This window comes from Martes martes, assembly GCF_963455335.1.
Source record: "Martes martes genome assembly, chromosome: 4".
NCBI classification, from domain to species: Eukaryota; Metazoa; Chordata; class Mammalia; order Carnivora; family Mustelidae; genus Martes; species Martes martes.
Window position 1 is genome coordinate 152,319,445 of NC_137891.1, and position 23,467 is coordinate 152,342,911.

The 23,467-nt window shown below is 36.3% G+C and overlaps 1 protein-coding gene across 2 annotated transcripts in view; it reads left to right on the plus strand.

Moving 5' to 3' along the window:
* The window catches only part of AGBL4 (AGBL carboxypeptidase 4), a gene marked incomplete at both ends in the record, with an annotated part of 1,559,236 nt that overhangs the window by 137,651 nt on the left and 1,398,118 nt on the right, over window positions 1–23,467 (plus strand). For both annotated transcript variants that reach the window (XM_080800716.1, XM_080800715.1), the window contains one exon: window positions 22,121–22,243. In XM_080800716.1, coding sequence (XP_080656842.1) covers window positions 22,121–22,243 — 123 coding nt within the window. The remainder of the gene's footprint in view (window positions 1–22,120; window positions 22,244–23,467) is intronic.

The window sequence follows — 23,467 nt, forward strand, 5'->3', positions numbered from 1 at the left end:
CCTTTCTCCACAACCTCTCCAACATTTTTTGTTTCTTTCCTTGTCAATTTTTGCCATTCTAACTGGTGTAAGGGGGTATCTTGGTGTGGTTTTGATGTGCATTTCCCTGGTGGCTAATGATGTTGAACATTTTTTCATGTATCTCTTAGCCATTTATATTTCTTCCTTGAGGAAGTGTCTGTTCATGTCTAATGCCCATTTTTTGACTTGATTATTTGTTTTTTGGGTGGATATCAGCCACCGCAGCTTCTTTTAAAACACGTCTCCAAAGGCAAGGGAAACAAAAGCAAAAATGAACTTTTGGGACTTAATCAAGATAAAAAGCTTCTGCACAGCAAAGGGAATAGCCAATAAAACAAAGAGACAACCCATGAAATGGGAGAAGATATTTGCAAGTGACACTACAGATAAAGAGTTGGTATCCAAGATCTATAAAGAACTTCTCAAACTCAACACCTAAAAAGTAAATAATCAAGTCAAAAAATGAATTTTCTATTTTGACAGTAAAAGACCATTTAAAAAATTAAGTACATTTTAATTTTCCATGTAGTCTTAGCTAGATGATCAGCTTTTTGAGTATTAATATAAATTATTACTATATTATTATTGAGTAATAGATTTATAACTTATTTTTCTTACATATTTTCCTTGGTTTTGGGCACAAAGCAAATCTAGATGTCTTATTGTATTATAGATATATGTGCTTGGAAAGAATTAGGATATGTATATTTAGGAAATTATTAATTTTTTATGTTTTTGCAGTGTACCGTACATATTTGTAATGAGAACAAATGTGATAATATTTTATAAAATCCTAGGAAGAAGCTAGGTAATGGGTACAATGGTAGTTTAAGTCCTCAAACAAATAGATTCTCTTTCCTAAAACACCCTCAAGTAGGAATTTTATTTTATTTTATTTTTTTTTTAAGTTTTACTTATACTTTATACTATATTTATGCACCCAAATATACCAGATTTAAAACATTTTTAATGTTTTAAACATTAAATCATTACAAAAGAATGAAATATTGTCTTTTGATATTTTCCCATTTACAAATGAATTTGTCAAACTTTGACTTCACATATTTCTCTCAAACTCTTCCACCCCTGAAACACAGCATATGCACATATACTTCCTATCATTGGTGCTAGACATAAGGATTTTATTTTATTTTTATTTTATTTTAAATTAAAAAAAATTTTATAAACATATAATGTATTATTAGCCCCAGGTCTGTGAGTCACCAGATTTACACACTTCACAGCACTCACCATAGCACATACCCTTCCCAATGTCCATAACCCACCAACCTCTCCCTATCCCCCTCTCCCTGGCCACCCTCTGTTTGTTTTGTGACATTAAGAGTCTTTTATGGTTTCTCTCCCTCCCGAGCTCATCTTGTTTCATTTATTCTTTTCCTATTCCCCAAACCCCCACGTTGCATCTCCACTTCCTCATATCAGGGAGATTATATGATAGTTGTCTTTCTCCGATTGACTTATTTCGCTGAGCATAATATCCTCTAGTTCCATCCACATCATCGCAAATGGCAAGATTTCACTTCTTTTGATGGCTGCATAGTATTCCATTGTATATATATACCACATCTTCTTTATGCATTCACCTGTTGATGGACATCTAGGTTCTTTCCATAGTTTGGCTTTTGTGGACATTGCTGCTATAAACATTCAGGTGCACGTGCCCCTTCGGATCACTACGTTTGTATCTTTAGGGTAAATACCCAGTAGTGCAATTGCTGGGCTGTAAGGTAGCTCTATTTTCAACTTTTTGAGGAACCTCCATGCTGTTTTCCATAGTGGTTGCACCAGCTTGCATTCCCACCAACAGTGTAGGAGGGTTCCCCTTTCTCCGCATCCTCGCCAGCATCTGTCATTTCCTGACTTGTTAATTTTAGCCATTCTGACTGGTGTGAGGTGGTATCTCATTGTGGTTTTGATTTGTATTTCCCTGATGCCGAGTGATGTGGAGCACTTTTTCATGTGTCTGTTGGCCATCTGGCTGTCTTCTTTGCAGAAATGTCTGTTCATGTACTCTGCCCATTTCTTGACTGGATTATTTGTTCTTTGGGTGTTGAGTTTGATAAGCTCTTTATAGATTTTGGATACTAGCCCTTTATCTGATAATGTCGTTTGCAAATATCTTCTCCCATTCTGTCAGTTGTCTTTCTGGTTTTGTTAACTGTTTCCTTTGCTGTGCAAAGGCTTTTGATCTTGATAAAATCCCAATAGTTCGTTTTTGCCCTTGCTTCCCTTGCCTTTGGCGATGTTCCTAGGAAGAAGTTGCTGTGGCTGAGGTTGAAGAGGTTGCTGCTTGTGTTCTCTCCTCAAGGATTTTGATGGATTCCTTTCTCACATTGAGGTCCTTTATCCATTTTGAGTCTATTTTCATGTGTGGTGTAAGGAAATAGTCCAATTTCATTTTTCTGCATGTGGCTGTCCAATTTTCCCAACACCATTTGTTGAAGAGGCTGTCTTTTTTCCATTGGAATTCTTTCCCGCTTTGTCGCAGATTAGTTGACCATGGACTTGAGGGTCTATTTCTGGGCTCTCTATTCTGTTCCGTTGATCTATATGTCTGTTTTTGTGCCAGTAGCATACTGTCTTGATGATGACAGCTTTGTAATAGATCTTGAAGTGTGGTATTGTGATGCCACCAACTTTGGCTTTCTTTTTCAACATTACTTTGGCTATTCGAGGTCTTTTCTGGTTCCATATAAATTTTAGGATTATTTTTTCCATTTCTTTAAAAAAATGGATGGGATTTTGATAGGGATTGCATTAAATGTGTAGATTGCTTTGTTTTGATAGGGGTTGTGTAAATGTGTAGATGGCTTTAGGTAGCACAGACGTTTTCACAATATTTGTTCTTCCAATCCAGGAGCATGGAATATTTTTCCATTTCTTTGTGTCTTTCTCAATTTCTTTCATGAGTACTTTATAGTTTTCTGAGTACAGGTTCTTTGCCTCTTTGGTTAGATTTATTCCTAGGTATCTTATGGTTTTGGGTACAATTGTGAATGGGATTGACTCCTTAATTTCTCTCTCTTCTGTCTTGTTGTTGGTGTAAAGAAATGCAACTGATTTCTGTGCATTGACTTTATATCCTGACACTTTACTGAATTCCTGTACAAGTTCTAGCAGATATGGAGTGGAGTCTTTTGGGTTTTCCACATATGGTATCATATCATCTGCAAAGAGTGATAGTTTGACTTCTTCTTTGCCATTTTGGATGCCTTTAATTTCTTTTTGTTGTCTGATTGCTGAGGCTAGGACATCTAGTACTATGTTGAATAGCAGTGGTGATAATGGACATCCCTGCCGTGTTCCTGACCTTAGAGGAAAAGCTTTCAGTTTTTCTCCATTGAGAATGATATTTGCGGTGGGTTTTTTATAGGTGGCTTTGATAATATTGAGGTATGTGCCCTCTATCCCTACACTTTGAAGAGTTTTGGTCAGGAAGGGATGCTGTACTTTGTCAAACGCTTTTTCAGCATCTATTGAGAGTATCATATGGTTTTTGTTGTTTCTTTTATTAATGTATTGTATCACATTGATTGATTTGCAGATGTTGAACCAACCTTGCAGCCCTGCAATAAATCCCACTTGGTTGTGGTGAATAATCCATTTAATGTACTGTTGGATTCCATTGGCTAGTATTTTGGTGAGAATTTCATATCTGTGTTCAACAAGGATATTGGTCTGTAATTCTCTTTTTTGATGGGATCCTTGTCTGGTTTTGGGATCAAGGTGACGCTGGCCTCATAAAATGAGCTTGGAAGTTTTCCTTCCATTTCTATTTTTTGGGTCAGTTTCAGGAGAATAGGAATTAATTCTTCTTTAAGTGTTTGGTAGAATTCCCCTGGGAAGCTGTCTGGCCCTGGGCTTTTGTTTGGAGATTTTTGATGACTGTTTCAATCTCCTTACTGGTTATGGGTCTGTTCAGGTTATCTATTTCTTCCTGGTTCAGTTTTGGTAGTTTATATGTCTCTAGGAATGCATCCATTTCTTCCAGATTGTCAAATGTGTTGGTATAGATTTGCTCATAGTATGTTCTTATAATTGTTTGTATTTCTTCGGTGTTGGTTGTGATCTCGCCTCTTTTATTCATGATTTTATTTATTTAGGTCCTTTCTCTTTTCTTTTTGATAAGTCTGGCTAGGGATTTATCAACCTTATTAATTCTTTCAGAGAAACAGCTCCTAGTTTCATTGATTTGTTCTATTGTTTTTTTAGTTTCTATTTCATTGATTTCTGCTCTGATCTTTATGATTTCTCTTCTCCTGCTGGGTTTAGGATTTCTTTGTTTTCTTTTCTTTTTTTTTTCTTTTTTTAAAATTTCTTTTCAGCGTAACAGTATTCATTGTTTTTGCACCACACCCAGTGCTCCATGCAATACGTGCCCTCCTTAATACCCACCACCTGGCTCCCCCAACCTCCCACTCCCCTCCCCTTCAAAACCCTCGGGTTGTTTTTCAGAGTCTCTCATGGTTCACCTCCCCTTCCACCTTCCCTCAACTCCCTTCTTCTCTCCGTCTCCCCATGTCCTCCATGTTATTTGTTATGCTCCACAAATAGGTGAAACCATGTGAAAATTGACTGTCTCTGCTTGACTTATTTCACTCAGCATAATCTCTTCCAGTCCGTCCATGTTGCTATAAAAGTTGGGTATTCATCCTTTCTGATGGAGGCATAATACTCCATAGTGTATCTGGACCACATCTTCCTTATCCATTCGTCCGTTGAAGGGCATCTTGGTTCTTTCCACAGTTTGGCGACCGTGGCCATTGCTGCTATGAACATTGGGGTACAGATGGCCCTTCTTTTCACTCCATCTGTATCTTTGGGGTAAATACCCAGTAGTGCAATTGCAGGGTCATAGGGAAGCTCTATTTTTAATTTCTTGAGCAATCTCCACACTGTTCTCCAAAGTGGCTGCACCAACTTGCATTCCCACCAAGAGTGTAAGAGGGTTCCCCTTTCTCCACATCCTCTCCAACACACGTTGTTTCCTGTCTTGCTAATTTTGGCCATTCTAATAATTAATTTTTAAATTTATTTTTATTTTGACAGAGAGATCACAAGTAGGCAGAGAGAAAGGCAGAGAGAGAGGGGGAAGCAGGCTCCCCGCAGAGCAGAGAGCCTGATGCGGGGCCAGATCCCAGGACGCCGGGATCATGACCTGAGCCGAAGGCAGAGGCTTTAACCCACTGAGCCACCCAGGCGCCCCAATTTTGGCCATTCTAACTGGTGTAAGGTGGTATCTCAATGTGGTTTTAATTTAAATCTCCCTGATGGCTAGTGATGATGAACATTTTTTCATGTGTCTGATAGCCATTTGTATGTCTTCATTGGAGAAGTGTGTGTTCATATCTTCTGCCCATTTTTTAATGTGATTGTCTGTTTTGTGTGTGTTGAGTTTGGGGAGTTCTTTATAGATCCTGGGTATCAACCTTTTGTCTGTACTGTCATTTGAAAATATCTTCTCCCATTCTGTGGGTTGCCTTTTTGTTTAGTTGACTGTTTCCTTTGCTGTGCAGAAGCTTTTGATCTTGATGAAGTCCCAAAAGTTCATTTTCGCTTTTGTTTCCATCGCCTTTGTCCTGGACGTTTTTAATCTCTCCTTCTATTTTCAATGATTGCCTAATTGGATATAGTATTCTTGGCTGCATGTTTTTCTCATTTAGTGCTCTGAATATATTATTCCAGTTCTTTCTGGCCTGCCAGGTCTTTGTGGATAAGTCTGCTGCCAATCTAATATTTTTACCATTGTATGTTACAGACTTCTTTTCCCGGGCTGCTTTCAGGATTTTCTCTTTGTCGCTAAGACTTGTAAATTTTGCTATTAGATGATGAGGTGTGGACCTATTCTTATTGATTTTGAGGCGGGTTCTCTGTGCCTCCTGGATTTTGATGCTTGTTCCCTTTGCCGTATTCGGGAAGTTCTCTACAGTAATTCTCTCCAATATACCTTCTGCTCCGCTCTCCCTTTCTTCTTTTTCTGGAATCCCAATTATTCTAATGTTGTTTCGTCTTATGGTATCACTTATCTCTCAAATTCTCCCCTCGTGGTCCAGTAGTTGTTTGTCTGTCTTTTGCTTAGCTTCTTTATTCTCTGTCATTTGGTTTTCTATGTCACTGATTCTTTCTTCTGCCTCATTTATTCTAGCAGTAAAAGCCTTCATTTTAGCTTCATTAATAGCTTTTTTGATTTCAACTTGGTTAGATTTTAGTTCTTTTATTTCTCCAGAAGGGTTTTATCTCTCTGGAGAGGGTTTCTCTAATATCTTCCATGCCTTTTTCGAGCCTGGCTAGAACCTTGAGAATCATCATTCTGAACTGAACATCTGACATATTACCTATGTCTGTATTGATTAGGTTCCTAGCCTTTAGTACTGCCTCTTGTTCTTTTTTTTTGTGGTGAGTTTTTCCCGCCTTGTCATTTTGTCCAGATAAGAATATATGAAGGAGCAAATGAAATACTAGAAGGGTGGCAACGACCCCAGGAAAATGTGCTTTATCCAAAACAGAAGAGACCCCAAATCGTGGTGGGGAGAAAGGGGACAAAAAGACATTCAGAAAAAAGAAATTAAAAAAAGAAAACAAATAATGAAAAAATATAATAAAGAAAAAATATATATATATTAGACTGGTGACTAGAACAGGGTCACCCACTTAATTTTGGGAGTATTTTGTTCTCTTAGAAGAAACTTCCTCCCAAAATTTTAATGAATGAAAAACATATATAAGGGTAAACACAATGAACGGTAAACACAAAAAACATATATAAGGGTAAACAGAATGAAAAAAGGAGTTGATATAGTAAGTTAGTTAGGAGATTAAAGAAAAAGAAAGTGGAGTGAATTTGCTTGGGCTGGACACTAGAAAAAGCCTGGATCTAGATTTAGGGTATATTTTGATCTATTAGACGAAGTTGTACCCCAAATTTTTTAGCAGAAAAAACCCTATGTGTATACAAAAAATAAAGTTAGATACAATGAGGGATAAAATGTGATTATAATAATGAAGGTTCAAAGAAGATTATTTTTATTTTTTTTTATGAAATGTATTGTTAAGATAAATTAGTTTAAAAATGTTAAAAGAGGAAAGGGTAAAAGTTTAAAAAAATTAGCAGAAGAAAAAAAAATAAAATTAAAAAAAATTAATTAACTGCAAAACTAAAGAATCATGGGGAGAAAGCCATGAATTTCATGCTTTGCTTTCTCCTCTTCTGGAATTCCGCTGTTCTCCTTGGTAAGTGAACTTGGTCTTTGCTGGATTTCTTGTTAATCTTCTGCGGGAGGGGCCTGTTGTAGTGATTCTCAAGTGTCTTTGCCCAAGGCAGAATTGCTCCGCCCTTACCAGGGGCCAGGCTAAGTAATTTGCTTGTGTTTGCTTTTGGGAGCTTTTTTTCCCTGAATGCTTTCAGTAGAGTTCCTGAGGACAGGAATGAAAATGGCAGCCTCCCAGTCTCTGGTCCGGAAGAGCCGAGAGCTCGGGCCCCTCTCCTCAGTGTGCCCTCAGAGAAAAGCGCTCAATCACTCCTGTCTCCCCAGCCTCTTGCCGCGCTTGGAGAAAAGCGCTAAATCACTCCCGTCTTCCTGGCCTCCGGCCGCATTCCGAGCTCACCCCGCCTGTGACTAAGTTTCTTTGACTCTGGCACACAGCTCCGCCTGGAGTCTCCGAACCACGCAGATCCCTGATCTCTTCCAGGAGGTGTCTCCCCGGATCTTGTGGGTTCCCCACTCACAGAGCAGTGGCCTGTGCCACGGATTACTGTTAAAGGTAACCCCAAGTTGAGAGCTCACTCCTCAGCTCTGTCTCTGTAGCTGGCTTGTCTGCTCTAATACCTGCAAGCTCTGCAACACTCAGGCACCCCTGATCCTTCTGTGACCCCACGGGACCTGGGGCCACGCTAACCCTGCGTGGGCTTCACCCCGGTTTAGCCTCTGGAGCAATGCCCCTCAGTGGAGCAGACTTCTAAAAGTCCTGATTTTGTGGTCTGTTGTTCTGCTGCTTGCCAGCAGCCGGCCCCTGCCCAGCACAGTCTATCTTCCTGTTGCTTTGAATTCAGTTTTCTGCTGGTCCTACCTTTCAGAAAGTAGTCAATTTTGTGTTTCTAGAATTTTTGCTCTTCTCTACGACCTCCTGTTGGATTTGTAGGTGTTCGGAATGGTTTGATAAGCTGTCTAGCTGATCTCCTGCTACCTGGTGTCGTCTCAGCCTGCTACTTCACCATCTTGACTCCTCCCCCCTCAAGTAGGAATTTTAGATTTACTTTCTTGGCTCAGAGTTTCTGGTTTTATTCTCATCTTTCATGTAATTTTTTCCCAAAATCATGAAGTCTTGGAAATATGACTTTAAAGTGGAACTTCTGACAGATCCCTTTAACTGCATGTCTCTTATACACAGGTGTAATTTGTTACCTCTTTGAAGGTGTTTTAGTCTGAGAGGTGGAATACATGTTTTAGATAAAGGTCAGTTTTTAATTAATAAGTTGTTTTTCTCATTTTTAACTGATATGAATTAATTGTAACTTCCGTATACAGCATTCTCCCCATTGTCCTTGGTTTAGCTTTCTATGATTTTAGCTATTTGTAGTCAGCTATGGTCTAAAAAATGTATGATGGAAAACCAGACATACACAATTCATAAGCTTTAAATTGTGCGCCATTCTTAGTAGCATGATACAATCTCTTGCCAAACTGCCTGGGATGTGAATCATCCCTGTAGTGTATTTACATTGTATAGGTTGCCTGTTAGTTATTTAGTAACAGTGTCATTTATAAGATTCACTACATCATAGTGCTTGTATTCTACTAGCCTTTATGTTACTTAATAATGGCCTCAAATTGCAAGAGTAATTATGCTGGCAATTTGCATATGCCAGAGAAAAGGTATAAAGAGCTTCCTTTAAGTTAGAAGATGAAAGTTCTTGACTTAAATGCTGAGGTTGTTAGGATCCATCGTAACTTTTATTGCAGTATATTGTTATAATTGTATTTTATTATTAATCTCTTACTGTACTTGTTATAAATATAGCTTTATCATAGTTATTTATGTATGTATAGGAAAAAATATGGTATATAGAGTCATCCCCTGGGGATTTTGTAATTTATTTTCCTTAGATAAGGATGCCTACTATATTTTCCATGTAAAAATGGAACAAATTTAGCCTTCGCCATATCCATCATCTACGTGCCCCACTTAAATTTCAAAAATTCTATGCAACCCTAAAGTCTATTTCTAGATGTCTCAGTAACCTGTTTATCAGAGTAAAATAAGATACAATTATTGTATTATTTCTTCAGGTACATGCTAGATAGATATACATCTTTCTTTGTTTTTCTCTCCACAAAATATGTTCACAATTTTTATTGCTAAATATTTGTTATCCATGGAGTATTTTACAAAGGCATGTAAATAATAATAACAATAAGTTGAGATCATTCTTTCCTTAAACCTCATTTTTAAAATTTCTCTTTTCTCTCTTTCTAACATCTTTAAAGAGGAAAATTCATTTTGTTACTCTGGCTCTATGTTTGAAGGCAATTATTTTACATACTATAATGAGAATGTTTTATGGTATGTAATTTAATTGGATGCTACAGTATTCAGTGTTTACTTTAAAGACTCTCCCTAAGACATTCTTTATGGATTTCAGTTTAAATTATTCCTGTCCTTTCTGAATCCTCCCTTATATTTTATTGGTTTGAATCTTTTATTCTTTTTGTTAAATACACTTCTTTCAAATACATGTATCTTAATAATAATAATGATGATGATGATAATAATAACCAACTGCTTACAGAGTAAGTTATGTATTTTAGGTGATTTATGTCTATTTTCTGTAACTTCAGAACAGCATTAGCAAATGCTGTGCAGACTCAGAGGTTAGGTTAAATTACTTAACAAAGGTTACCCTGTGTATGTATCTGGGTTAGGTACATTCGAACTCAAGTCTATGTTACTTTAAAATCCAAATTCTTACTGCTAATTCATGCTGTCTTAAATAAATGTGGGAGTATTATAAAATAGGAATGAAGAGTCTGGATTCAAAAGTATGGGAAAAAACAGCTATTTGGATAAACATTAAAATGAACACAAGTCAAGAATTTAAAACCTATTATTCTATAACAACTTTTCCAATTATTCCATGCCACCTTGGATTATTTTGTGATATTGTAAATAATGGAAATGATTTTTAATCATTTTATATGCCTGTGTAATATAATTGAGATATGATTTTTCTGATAACAAATAACTTTATATCCTACCTTCTATATTCAAATGATAAACCAATAAATTCATTATGAACTCAAATTCATTAACATTATGTACTCTAGTTCATGCTATTCCCTTTTACGTCTGTGTTGGTATACTACATGTTTTATGATCTTTTGCTATTTGGTATCATTTCTTTTTTTAAAGATTTTATCTATTTATTTGACAGAGAGAGAGAGATCACAAGTAGGCAGAGAGGCAGGCGGAGAGAGGGGGAAGCAGGCTCCCTGCTGAGCAGACAGCTGATGCGGGGCTGGATCCCAGGATCCTGGGATCATGACCTGAGCCCAAGGCAGAGGCTTAACCCACTGAGCCACGCAGGTGCAACTATTTGGTCTCATTTTTATCACAACTGTTTATTTTAACTCTTTAAGAGAACCAGCTCCTAGTTTCACTGATCTGTTCTATTGTACTTTTTGTTTGTATTTCATTGATTTCTGGTCTCATCTTTATTAATTCTCTTCTCCTGCTAGATTTAGGCTTCATTTGGTGCTCTTTCTCCAGCTCCTTTAAGTGTAAGGTCAGGTTGTATATTTGAGACCTTTCTTGTTTCTTGAGAAAGACTTGTGTTGCTGTATACTTCCCTCTCAGGACTGCTTTTGGTGCATCCCAATGGTTTTGAACAGTTGTGTTTTCATTTTCATTTGTTTCCATGAATTTTTAAAAAAAATTCTTTAATTTCCTGGTTGACCCATTCATTCTTTAGTAGGATGCTCTTTAATCTCCATGTATTTGAATTCTTTCCAAATTTCCTCTTGGGATTGAATTCAGGTTTCAAAGCATTATGGTCTGAAAAATAACTATTTATTTTAATAAACTGTAAATGTAAATGTGCTGTTTATTTTTATTTTAATCTTTTAGTTTCCCTCCATATTTTATAAATTAATTAAACAGTGATCATGTCAAAGGAAGTAAACTATCTGATTAAGAAAATGCTGCTAATATAATACAGAGCTGCTAGTGTCCAATGACTTCACATCTTAAAGAACAGACATATGATAAAATGCTCAACATCGCTCAGCATCAGGAAAATAAAAATCAAAACCACAGTGAGGGGGCACCTGGGTGGCTCAGTGGGTTAAGCCTCTGCCTTCGACTTAGGTCATGATCTCAGGGTCCTGGGATCGAGCCCCGCATTGGGCTCTCTGCTCGGTGGGGAGCCTGCTTCCCCCTCTCTCTCTGCCTGCCTCTCTGCCTACTTGTGATCTCTCTCTCCGTGTCAAATAAATAAAATACTAAAAAATAAAGAAGAACACGATGAGATATCACCTCTCACTGGTCAGAATGGATAAAATTAAGTCAGGAAATGACAGATGTTGGTGAAAATGTGGAGAAAGGGGAACCTTCTTACACTGTTGGTGGGAATGAAAGCTTGTACAACCACTCTTTAAAGCAGTATATGGGTTCCTCAAAAAGTTGAAAATAGAGCTACCCTACGACCCAGCAATTGCACTACTGGGTATTTACCCCAAAGATACAAATGTAGTGATCCAGTGGGGCACCTGCACCCCAATATTTATAGCAGCTATGTCCATAATAACAAAACTATAGAAAAAGCCCAGATGTCCATTGACAGATGGATGGATAAAGAAGATGTAATATATACATATATACAATGGAATACTACTCAGCCAACAAAAAATGAAATTTTGCCATTTGCAACAACGTGTATGGAACTAGGGTGTATTATGCTTAGTGAAGTCATTCAGAGTCATTCAGAGAAGGACATTTATCATATGATCTCACTGAGATATGAAATTTAAAAAACAAAACAGGATTATAGAGGAAGGAAGGGAAAAATAAAACAAGACAAAATCATAGAGGGAGACAAACCATAAGAGATTCTTAATCATTGGAATCAAACTGAGGATTGCTGGAGGGGACCTGAGTTGGGGCATGGGGTAATGTTCCTTAATAAACATTAAGGAAGGCATATTATGTAATGAGCACTGGGTATTATGTAATACTGATAAATCACTGAACTCTACCTCTGAAACTAATATATGTTAATTAATTGAATGAATTTATTTTTAAAAGATTTTATTTATTTATTTGAGAGAGAGAGAGAATGAGAAAGAGCAAGCATGAGGGGGGAAGGTCAGAGGGAGAAGTGAACCCCCTGCTGAGCAGGAACCCTGATGTGGGACTCGATCCTGGGACTCTAGGATCATGACCTGAGCTGAAGGCAGTTGCTCAACCAACTGAGCCACCCAGGTGCCCTAATTAATTGAATTTAGGGACTTCATCAAGATCAAAAGCTTCTGCACAGCAAAGGAAACAGTCAACTAAACAAAAAGGCAACCCACAGAATGGGAGAAGATATTTGCAAATGACAGTACAGATAAAAGGTTGATATCCAGGATCTATAAAGAACTCCTCAAACTCAACACACACAAAACAGATAATCATATCAAAAAATGGGCAGAAGACATGAACACACACTTCTCCAATGAAGACATACAAATGGCTTTCAGACACATGAAAAAGTGTTCATCATCAATAGCCATCAGGAAGATTTAAATTAAAACCACATTGAGATACCACCTTACACCAGTTAGAATGGCCAAAATTAGCAAGACAGGAAACAACATGTGTTGGAGAGGATGTGGAGAAAGGGGAACGCTCTTACACTGCTGGTGGGAATGCAAGTTGGTGCAGCCACTTTGGAGAACAGTGTGGAGATTGCTCAAGAAATTAAAAATAGAGCTTCCCTATGACCCTGCAATTGCACTACTGGGTATTTACCCCAAAGATACAGATATAGTGAAAAGAAGGGCCATCTGTACCCCAATGTTCATAGCAGCAATGGCCACAGTCGCCAAACTGTGGAAAGAAACAAGATGGCCTTCAACGGACGAATGGATAAGGAAAATGTGGTCCAGATACACTATGGAGTATTATGCCTCCATCAGAAAGGACGAATACCCAACTTTTGTAGCAACATGGACGGACTGGAAGAGATTATGCTGAGTGAAATAAGTCAAGCAGGGACAGTCAAGTATCATATGGTTTCACTTATTTGTGGAGCATAACAAATAACATGGAGGGCATGGGGAGATGGAGAGGAGAAGGGAGTTGAGGGAAATTGGAAGGGGAGGTGAACCATGAGAGACTATGGACTCTGAAAAACAACCTGAGGGTTTTGAAGGGGCGGGGGGTGGGAGGTTGGGGGAACCAGGTGGTGGGTATTAGGGAGGGCATGGATTGCATGGAGCACTGGGTATGGTGCAAAAACAGTGAATACTGTTATGCTGAAAAGAAATAATAAATAAATAAATAAATAAAAAATTTGCAAAAGGTAAATAAAATGTTAAACATTTATGCCCTCATTTAAGATCAACATGTTATTGTCAGGATTTGTTAATAAGGATAAAAAACCAAAAGAACCTCATGGTTCATTAGTAACTCTCTATATCAATGTATGTGACTATATCTCATTTCAAATATTAGCAGTGATGTCCATGGTAAAATCTAAATAGTGTTTCAGGTAGGTGGGGTTATTAGTTTGACCCTTCCCACTGCTTCTTGAATCATATTTTTTTTATGAAATGCCAGAGCCTATCTTTGTTGTTGTTGTTTTTTAATTTCAAGTTTTTATTTAAGTTCCAGTTAACATATAGTGTAATGCTCTTTTCAGGACTAGAATTTAGTGTTTCATTGCTTACATACATTACCAAGTGCTCATCACAACATGTGCCCTGCTTTATACTCATCACCCATTTAACCTATCCCATCACCCATGTCCCCTCCATCAATCCTCAGTTTGTTCTCTATAGTTAAGAGTCTGTTTTATGGTTTGCCTATCTCTCTCTTTTTGCTGTTTGTTTTTTTTTGATGAATTTAAAATATCGCATATTACTTGTGCTCTTAACAGACATACAAAAACTAATATTCAACATTGAAATAAAATTTAGCTCCTAAATTTATATTTTATAAATATTTTATATTCATATTTTATATTTTATAATTATTTGAATATTTCAAAAATTTTCAAATATTTTATAAATATTCAATGAATATTTATAGATTACTGACTTTTTTTTTTTTTTTAGATTTTTTATTTATTTGCCAGAGAGGGAGAGAGAGAGAGTACACACAAGCAGGCAGAGAGGCAGGCAGAGGCAGCGAGAGAAGCAGGGTCCCTGCCGAGCAAGGAGCCCGATGCGGGACTCGATCCCAGGACCCTGAGATCATGACCTGAGCTGAAGGCAGTGGCTTAACCAACTGAGCCACCCAGGCATCCCGATTACTGACATTTTGCCAAGAATTGTGTCATATGTGAGATGGAGAGGGAGGGAAAGTAGTGATAATAAGATAAGGCATTAGTTTCTTCTGATGAGAAACCACAATTACTAGGCATAAAATGACACACATAATTAATAATAAAAAGGTAATAATGCTATAATAAAGGTATAAACAAGATGCTGTGAGAATAGAGAAGAACAATCACTTTGGGAAGGTTCTGGTAAGACTTCCCAGAGGAGATGACATTGTATGTGGGTCTATAGGGTGAGTAGGATTTACCCACAAGTTGAAACAGGGATATGCATATATCTAGGCATTGGGAAAACACAATAGAGTTGTAATGTTTGCATTTGTGTGTAGAATTCCTATAAACACAACTGCTACTAATATTAACTGATATAGGAACTAATGAATCAAATGTAGTATGTGGTAATGCTTTTGGTGGCATGATTTTCTAAAATGGTAATACTGGGTGAAATTATGAGCAAATAAAATATAATCCTTTCTTGGTTTCTGTGTTAGTTATATTCTTGGAAAAATGTATATTTGTTAAAGCTACACAAAATGTGTTTAATGGAGGTAGGTTCTAAGCTCACAGAATTAAAAATAGGATTTTTACATATATTAGTATCTGTATAGGACATTTGAAAGGTTTCCTGGACTCTCCTCCACTTTGCACTACATCTAGCATTTCTGGTCTCCACCCTCCAAGTGACATCACTATTCTTTCACCATTATGAAAACAAAGAAACACCTCAACAAATGTCCAGAATTTCCTGTAAGAATACTGCTCCGCATTGATAACCGTCTCAAGAGAATAATTATAATAATAGAACTAACAAAAATTCTTAGAGAAGTGGAGAATAATGTATATAAATCATTTCTTTATCTTTCCAAGCAGAGTTTCAGTAGATACCATTTAACATTGATAAATTGACTAGAGTATTGTGCTAGTTTTTGTCTATTTGCTTCATCTGGTCTTTGTTCCCTTTCTCTTTTGTTTTCTGCCTTCTTTTAGATTGATTGGCTGTTTGTTTTGATTTCATTTTGTCTTTACTTTTGGCTAATTCATGACCTTTGTTATCGTGTTTGGCTTTTCAGTATACATCTTTAATTTATTATAATTTACCTACTTTCAAACAATATTATACAGCTTTATATTTCGTTTAAGAAACTTAAAACAGCATACTTCTGATTCCTTCCTCCCATCTTTTGTGTTACTCTTGCTGTTTATTTGAGTTCTACCTGTGGTATAATCTCATAATACATTGCTACTATTTTTTCTTTAGATAGTCATTTATTATCTGGGGGTATTATAGATAAGAATATTTGTATTTATCTTCATTTATAATATTTCTAAAGTCTTTAATTTCTTTGTGTGGATCTTAGCTTATATCTATTATTTTATATCTATTATCATTTCTTTATCATTTCTATATCTATTATCATTTTCTTTAGGCCAGAAGAACTTTCTTATAATACCAGACTGCTGATAATGAATTCTCTCATCTCTTGTTTTCCTCAAAATACCTGTATTAATTTTTTAAAGCTATTTTTCTTTTAATAATTTAAAGATGTCATCCCCTTGACTTCTGGTTTGCACAGTTTCTTAATGAGTAGTGCACTGTAATTCTGTAATTTTTATCTTTGATTTATCTGTGACTTTGCCTGTGATTTGTATTTTCATATATGATACATAACGTTTTAAAAATAAATATTTTGCTTGGTGCTTCTTAAGTCTGTAGCTGGATATTTTTCATTAATTGTGGAAAATCTTAGGTGTTATCTCTTCAAATAGTTTTTCTGCCCCATTCACTCTCATCTTCTGGAATTTTAGTTATATATATGTTAGATCATTTGATATTGTTCTGTAGCTTTTGGATGCCATGTTTTTTCTTTTTCTTTTCTTTTTTTATCTTTGTGTTTATGTTTGGCTTATTTCTATTGATCTAGAGTTCACTAATTCTTTCCTCATCTATGTCAAGTTTACTGATTAGTACAGTGAAGAAATTTTTCATATTTGTTACTGTATTTTTTTAGTTTAAGCATGTATTTTTGGCTCATTATTGTAGTTTGCATCTCTTTGCTGAAATTCCCCATTTTTCATGCATTTTGTCTTTCTTTTCCATCCGAGGCTTTAGCATATTAGTCTTAGTTATTTTATTTAATTAAAAAATATTTTATTAACTTATTTTAGGGATTGGTGGGGAAGAGTAAGAGAGAGAATCCCAAGTTGGCTCCATACCCAGCTTGGAGCCCCATGCGGGGCTCCATCTCATGAACCTGAGATCATGACCTGAGCTGAAATCAAGAGTTAGACATTCAACCAGCTGAGCCACCCAAGTGCCCCAGTCTTAGTTATTTTAATTCATTGTCTAGCCTTTTCTGAATCTACTTCAATTAATTGCTCTTGACAGTAGGTTGTTTTTTCTTGATTTTTTTTTTTTGTATGTTCCACAATTTTGTGTTGTATACTTGACTCCTAGTATAGAACAGTAGGCAGTGATAGAAATACTATTTGTTGGCACCTGGGTGGCTCAGTGGTTTCAGCCACTGCCTTCGGCTCAGATCATGATCTCAGGGTCCTGGGATCAAGCCCTGCATCAGGCTCTCTGCTCAGCGGGGAGCCTGCTTCCTCCCCCCCACCCCCAACCTGCCTCTCTGCCTACTTGTGATCTCTGTCTGTCAAATAAATAAATAAAATCTTAAAAAAAAAAAAAGAAATACCATTTGTCACTGGAAATGGATATACCTCTTCTCCTGGCTGTTTGTGTGAGGGCTTATGTCAGTTTAGTCATGAGTTAAGCTGGGTTAAGTTTCATTGTTTTTATGGTTATCTTGAGTTTATCACTGGCTTCAAATTCTTCTTGAGTTACTTTATCTTTAATATTTTAATTTATTTATTTCTTTATTTTTAAAATTAAAAAATTAAAAAAATTAAATTCCAATATAATTAACGTGTAGTGTTATATTAGTTTCAGGTATACAATATAGTGATTCAACAATTTATACATTACTCAATGCTCATCATTATAGTAAGTGTACTCTTAATCCCCTTCACCTGTTTCACCCATCCCTTCACCTTCCTCCCCTCTGGTAATCATCCTTTTGTTCTCTGTATTTAAGAGTCTGTTCTCTTGCCTCTTTTTTCCGTTATTCATTTGTTCTGTTTCTGAAATTCCACATATAAGTGAAATTATATGGTATTTGTCTTTCTCTGACTTACTTTGCTTAGCATTATATGTTCTAGATCCATCTATGTTGTTGGAAATGGTAAGATTTAATTCTTTTTTATGGCTGAGTAATATTCTATTATATCTATATATCAAATGTTTTTTATCCATTTATCTGTTGATGGAGTCTTGGGTTGCTTCTGTAATTTGGCTCTTGTAAATTATGCTGCAATAAACATAGGAGTGTACATATCTTTTTGAATTAGTGTTTTGTATTCTTTGGGGAAGTACCCAGTAGAGTAATTAACAGATTATATGGTAGTTCTATTTTTAATTTTTGAGGAACTTCCATACTGTTTTCCATAGTGGCCATACCAGTTTGTATTCTTACCAACAGTGCATGATGGTTCCTTTTTCTCCACATTCTTGTGAACACTTGTTTCTTGTGTTTTTGAATTAACCATTCTGACAGGTGTTAGATGATATTTCATTGCAGTTTTGATTTGCATTTTCCTGATGATGAGTGATGTTGGGCTATCTTTTCACGTGTCTGGTGGTCATCTTATGTCTTCTTTGGAGAAACGTCTGTCCATATCTTGTGCCTATTTTTAAATTGGATTGTTTTTTGGGTGGTGTTCTCTAAGTTCTTTATATATATATTGGATATCAACCCTTTATCATATATGTTATTTGCCAATATCTTTACCCATTCAGTATGCTTTTAGTTTTGTTGGTGTTTTCCTTTGCTGTATAGAAGCTTTTTATTTTGATGTAGCCCCAAAGGTTTGTTTTGGCTTTTTTTTTTTTTTTTCAAGATTTTATTTATTTGTTTGACAGAGAGAGAGAGATCACAAGTAGGCAGAGGCAGGCAGAGGGGGAGGGGTAAGCACTCTCCCTGCTGAGCAGAGAGCCCAGTGTGGGGCTCGATCCCAGGACCCTGAGATCATGATCTTAGCTGAAGGCAGAGGTTTAACCCACTGAGCCACCCAGGTGCCCTGTTTCGGCTTTTATTTCTCTTGCCTGAGGAGACATATCTAGAAAAATGTTGCTGTGGCTAATGTCAGAGAAATTGCTGCCTGTGCTCTCCTCTAGGATTTTTATGGTTTCAAATATCACATTTAGGTCCTAAGTCCATTTTGAGTTTATTTTTGTGTATGGTGTAAGAGTGTGGTCCAATTTCATTCTTTTATATATAGCTGCTCAGTTTTCTTAACACCCTTTTTTGAAGAGACTTCTTTTTCCCATTGCATATTCTTACCTCCTTTGTCAAAGATTAATTGACCAAATAATCATAGATTTATATCTGGGCACTTTATTCTGTTCTCTTGATCTATGTATCCGTTTTTGTGCTGGTACCATACTGTTTTGATTACTACAGCCTTTGCAGTATATCTTGAAATCTGGGATTGTGATACTTCTAGTTTTGTTTTCCTTTTTCAAGATTGCTTTGGTTGTCAGGGTGTTTGGTGGTTTCATACAAATTTTAGAATTATTTGTTCTAGTTCTGTGAAAAATATTGTTGGTGTTTTGGTAGGGATTGCATTAAATCGGTAGATTGCTTTGGGTAGTATAGGCATTTTAACAATACTTGTTTTTCCAATCCGTGAGCATGGACTATCTTTCCATTTATATGTATCATCTTTAATTTTTTCATCAGTATTTTATAGTTTTCACAGTACAGGTCTTATACCTCCTTGGTTAGTTTTATTACTAGGTATCTTACTACTTTTGGTATAATTGTAAAATCAGGTTGTTTTCTTAATTTCTTTTTCTGCTACTTCATAAATTTTATGTAGAAATGCAACAGGTTTCTGTATATAGATTTTGTATCCTGTGACCTCACTGAATTCATTCATCAGTTCTAGTAATTTTTGGTGGAGTCTTTAGGGTTACCTTATTCCTAAGGGAAAGGGCTAGAGTGATTGAGAGTTTTCCCTCATTCATCTTCTCCACCCTAAACTTTTGTCCTTTGCTGGGTACTCCTTCCACAGACTGGGTTTATTTCCATGCTTTTGTCTTATCCCTAGCGGTAGATTACAGTTGTTTTTTAGTGCTTGCTATCTTAGTATTGAGGGAACAAGAGTATTTCTGTTGTCTTGGTCTAGCCGAAGACCAGGACCTAACCTTAAGCAGGTCCTCTATGCTTTGGTCTTGGGGTGGAGTTTTTTCAATGATCCCATCTGTCTTCCCTCTTTCCTCTCTGCCTTGAATCATTGTTGGGTCTTGTGTGAGACAGTTTTTTCTTCCCCTCCTCCAGATATAGAGGATATATTTTTTTTTTTCTGTTCTTCCTCCTGTTTGGAGTCTTATTTGTGTAGTAGGGTTTTAAGGTTTGCTACTTGTCCCCCAGTGGCCTAAGGCCTTTTTCTTCTCCATAAAGGAAAATGATATTGATAGGGCTTCATGCCTTTTCTATAACAAAAGGCCATCCCCTTCTCCATTCCTGCATTACAATGAAAGGCATTTTCTGGTTTTCTGCCCTGCTCCTAATCTTTCTCCTAAACACCTGATAGAGGCATATATAGAAGAGTCTGGCAGTGGGTGTGAATTCCCTTTATGTCTATGATGCTCAGAGGGTCTATACTCTATTTCCTGTACTTGGCTTTTGATAGTTAAAAAAATATTTAGCTTCATTCTTTTTACCGTTTGTATGGCACCTGGCCTTTCTTCCTCTTGTGCTCTGCCATAAAGTGCTTTTGGTGGGGCCTGACTTTCCTTGGATATCAGATTATTGTTGCCCTGCAACCTCCATTTTCCAATAGATTTTTGTAAGTTATGATTTTGTTCCTTTTTGGGATATATCTTACTAAGGTGGAAGCTATGATTTTTTTCAGCTTTCTACATCCACCTAGAAGTGAAACTTCTAAAATTAAAAAAAAAATTTAAAGTTCCTATTAAAAAGTGTAACTTATTTTTTAAAATTTAAATTCAATTAGCCAACATACAGTACATTATTAGTTTCAGATATAGTGTTCAGTAATTTATCAGTTTCCTATAATACCCACTTCTCCTCACATCATGTGACCTCCTTAATGCCCATCACCCAAATACCCCATCCCCCAACCCATCTCCCCTTCATCAACCCTCAGTTTGTTTCCTATAGTTAAGAGTCTCTTACGGTTTTTCTCCCTCTCTGATGACTTCCCATTCAGTTTTCCCTCCCTTCCCCTATGATTCTTTGCACTCTTTCTTGTATTCCACATATGAGTGAAGCCATATGATAATTGTCTTTCTCTGATTGGCTTATTTCACTCAGCATATTACCCTCCAATTCCATTCACATCAATGTAAATGGTAAGTATTCATCCTTTCTGATGGCTGAGTAATATTCCATTGTGTGTGTGTGTGTGTGTGTAGAGATATAGATATATATAACATCTTCTTTATCCATTCATTTTTCGATGGACATCTTGGCTCTTTCTACAGTTTAACTACTGTGGACATTACTGCTATGAGCATTGGAGTGCAGGTGCCTCTTCGGATCACTACATTTATATCTTTGGGGTAAACACCTAGTAGTGCAACTGCTGGTTCATAGGGTAGCTCTATTTGCAACTTTCTGAGGAACCTCCACACTGTTTTCCAGAGTAGCTGTACCAGCTTGCATTCCCACCAACAGTATAACATATACTTATATGTTATATGTTATATGTTATACTTATATAACATATAACTTATATGTTAATTCAGTAGTTCTCAAATTATTTCTGGTTGTGGAACATTAGGAAGTTATAATGCTAGTTATAGAATTATTGTTTTATTTGAATTAAAATAATTGAACAGTTCTTTTTTTAAAAGATTTATTTGAGAGAGAGAGCAGGCACGTGCGAGAGAGAGAGAGAGAGAGAGAGAGCGCACAAGGTTGGGGGGAGGCGAAGGATGAGGGACAAGCAGACTCCCCACTGAACAGGGACCTTGACGTGGCACTCGATCCCAGTACTCTGGGATCATGACCTGAGCAGAAGGCAGATGTTTAACTGAGCCACCCAGGCTCCCGTAACTGAACATTTATGAGAGTTTAAGTATATTAACCACTTATTAAATACTTGGTGCAATTTAATGGACATCTTTTGGATTTTAGTAGTCATGCTTGGTATTTTCATTTACTTCCTTAATAATGGATGGGAAAAACTGAAGCTTAAAGGGATTAAGTTGATTGCTTTGTGTCACAGAAGTAATATTTATTAGAGGTGAGATTTCAGACCTGATGTTTCTGATTTCAAAATGTATATTGTTTCTACTCTACAACATTATGTAGTTAATTTCTTACTGTTTCATAAGCACTAAATGACAGGGAAGGGGGGAAATTAATAATAAAAATCTCATCAGATTTATATTCCTAAATGTATTTTGATTTCTATTAAACATGAGCCTTTGTTTTTTTTTTTTTTTTCCAATAGGCAATGATGTGGGAAATGATGATGCCATTGGAGGGAATGTGAGCAAATATATGGTGCTTCCGTCTGGATACTGTGGACAGCCCAAGAAAGGACATCTTATCTTTGATGCTTGCTTTGAAAGTGGTGAGTGTATTAAAGACCATTGCTTTTGAATTTGCCTTAGATTGTTTCAAAATCCAGTTCATCTGTTCATTTGGTGTCATTCAACCCATTTAATATTTCATCATAATGGAATAAGTTGTCAGGGGAAAAATCACTTTTTAAAGAATTAACCTGGAAATACTTGAAAATGAAATGCTATGTTTTTATTGCTATAAGTGATTATTTAATGGTATAATGGTAATACTAATGAGCATTTATATTTTATAAAATGACTTTTCAGATATTATTTCTTTTGGGATAAAACAGATATAATTTGACTTTTTGATAAATCATTAATTATTGAATGTTTATCATGTATCTCTATCTATGTGATATGCTCACAGAACTTAGTCCTTGTCAGAGAGGAGTTCTTCTATGAAGAAATTATTAGGGAACAGATTCAGTTGAACACAAACCAAACAGCAAAAGTAATATTGCATCGCAATCATCAAGTGCTGTGGGTATTCTGAATGGAAAGATTGAAACTTTATTACAAATTCCCATCTAGTAGGGATTGGATCTTGTTAATATTTTTGTGCCCTGAACCTTATACTCTGAATGGCACATAGTACATATTCAGAATATGTTGAAAATTTTAATGAAGGAGGTCAATATAATTTTGTTTTATAAATAATTGTTAATTATTTTTGGTTTTCATAATGTGTATGTGCATGCATGTGTGTGTGTCATTGGTTGGAGGGACATGGAGTGTCAATTATGTGACACTTCTCTGAACCCTAAGAACATTGGTTGTTTATCAACAATTGAAAGCTTGTTTATGTAAGATTTTGCTCCTGGTTTATAGAACTACCATAACAAAGTACCACCAACTGTGTGGCTTAAACAACAGAAATTCATTACCTCATAGTTCTGGAAATCTGAGATCAAGGTGTCAGTAGGTTTGGGTCTTTCTAAGGGTTGTGAATAATATAATCCATATCTTTTGTCTAGCTTCTGGTGATTTGCTAGCAGTTTTTGGTATTCTTTGGTTTATAGAATCGTCGCCCTGATCCCTGCCTTCATCTTCACTTGGCATTCTCCCTGAATGCATGCCTTTTTCTAAATACTCTCTCTTTATGAGGCTGCCAGTCATATTGGATCAGGGGCCACTCTAATGACCACATTTTAACTTGATTACCTTTGTAGAGATGCTGTTTCTGAGTAGAGTCACATCGAGCTATTGCGTGTTACGACTTTAATATGCAT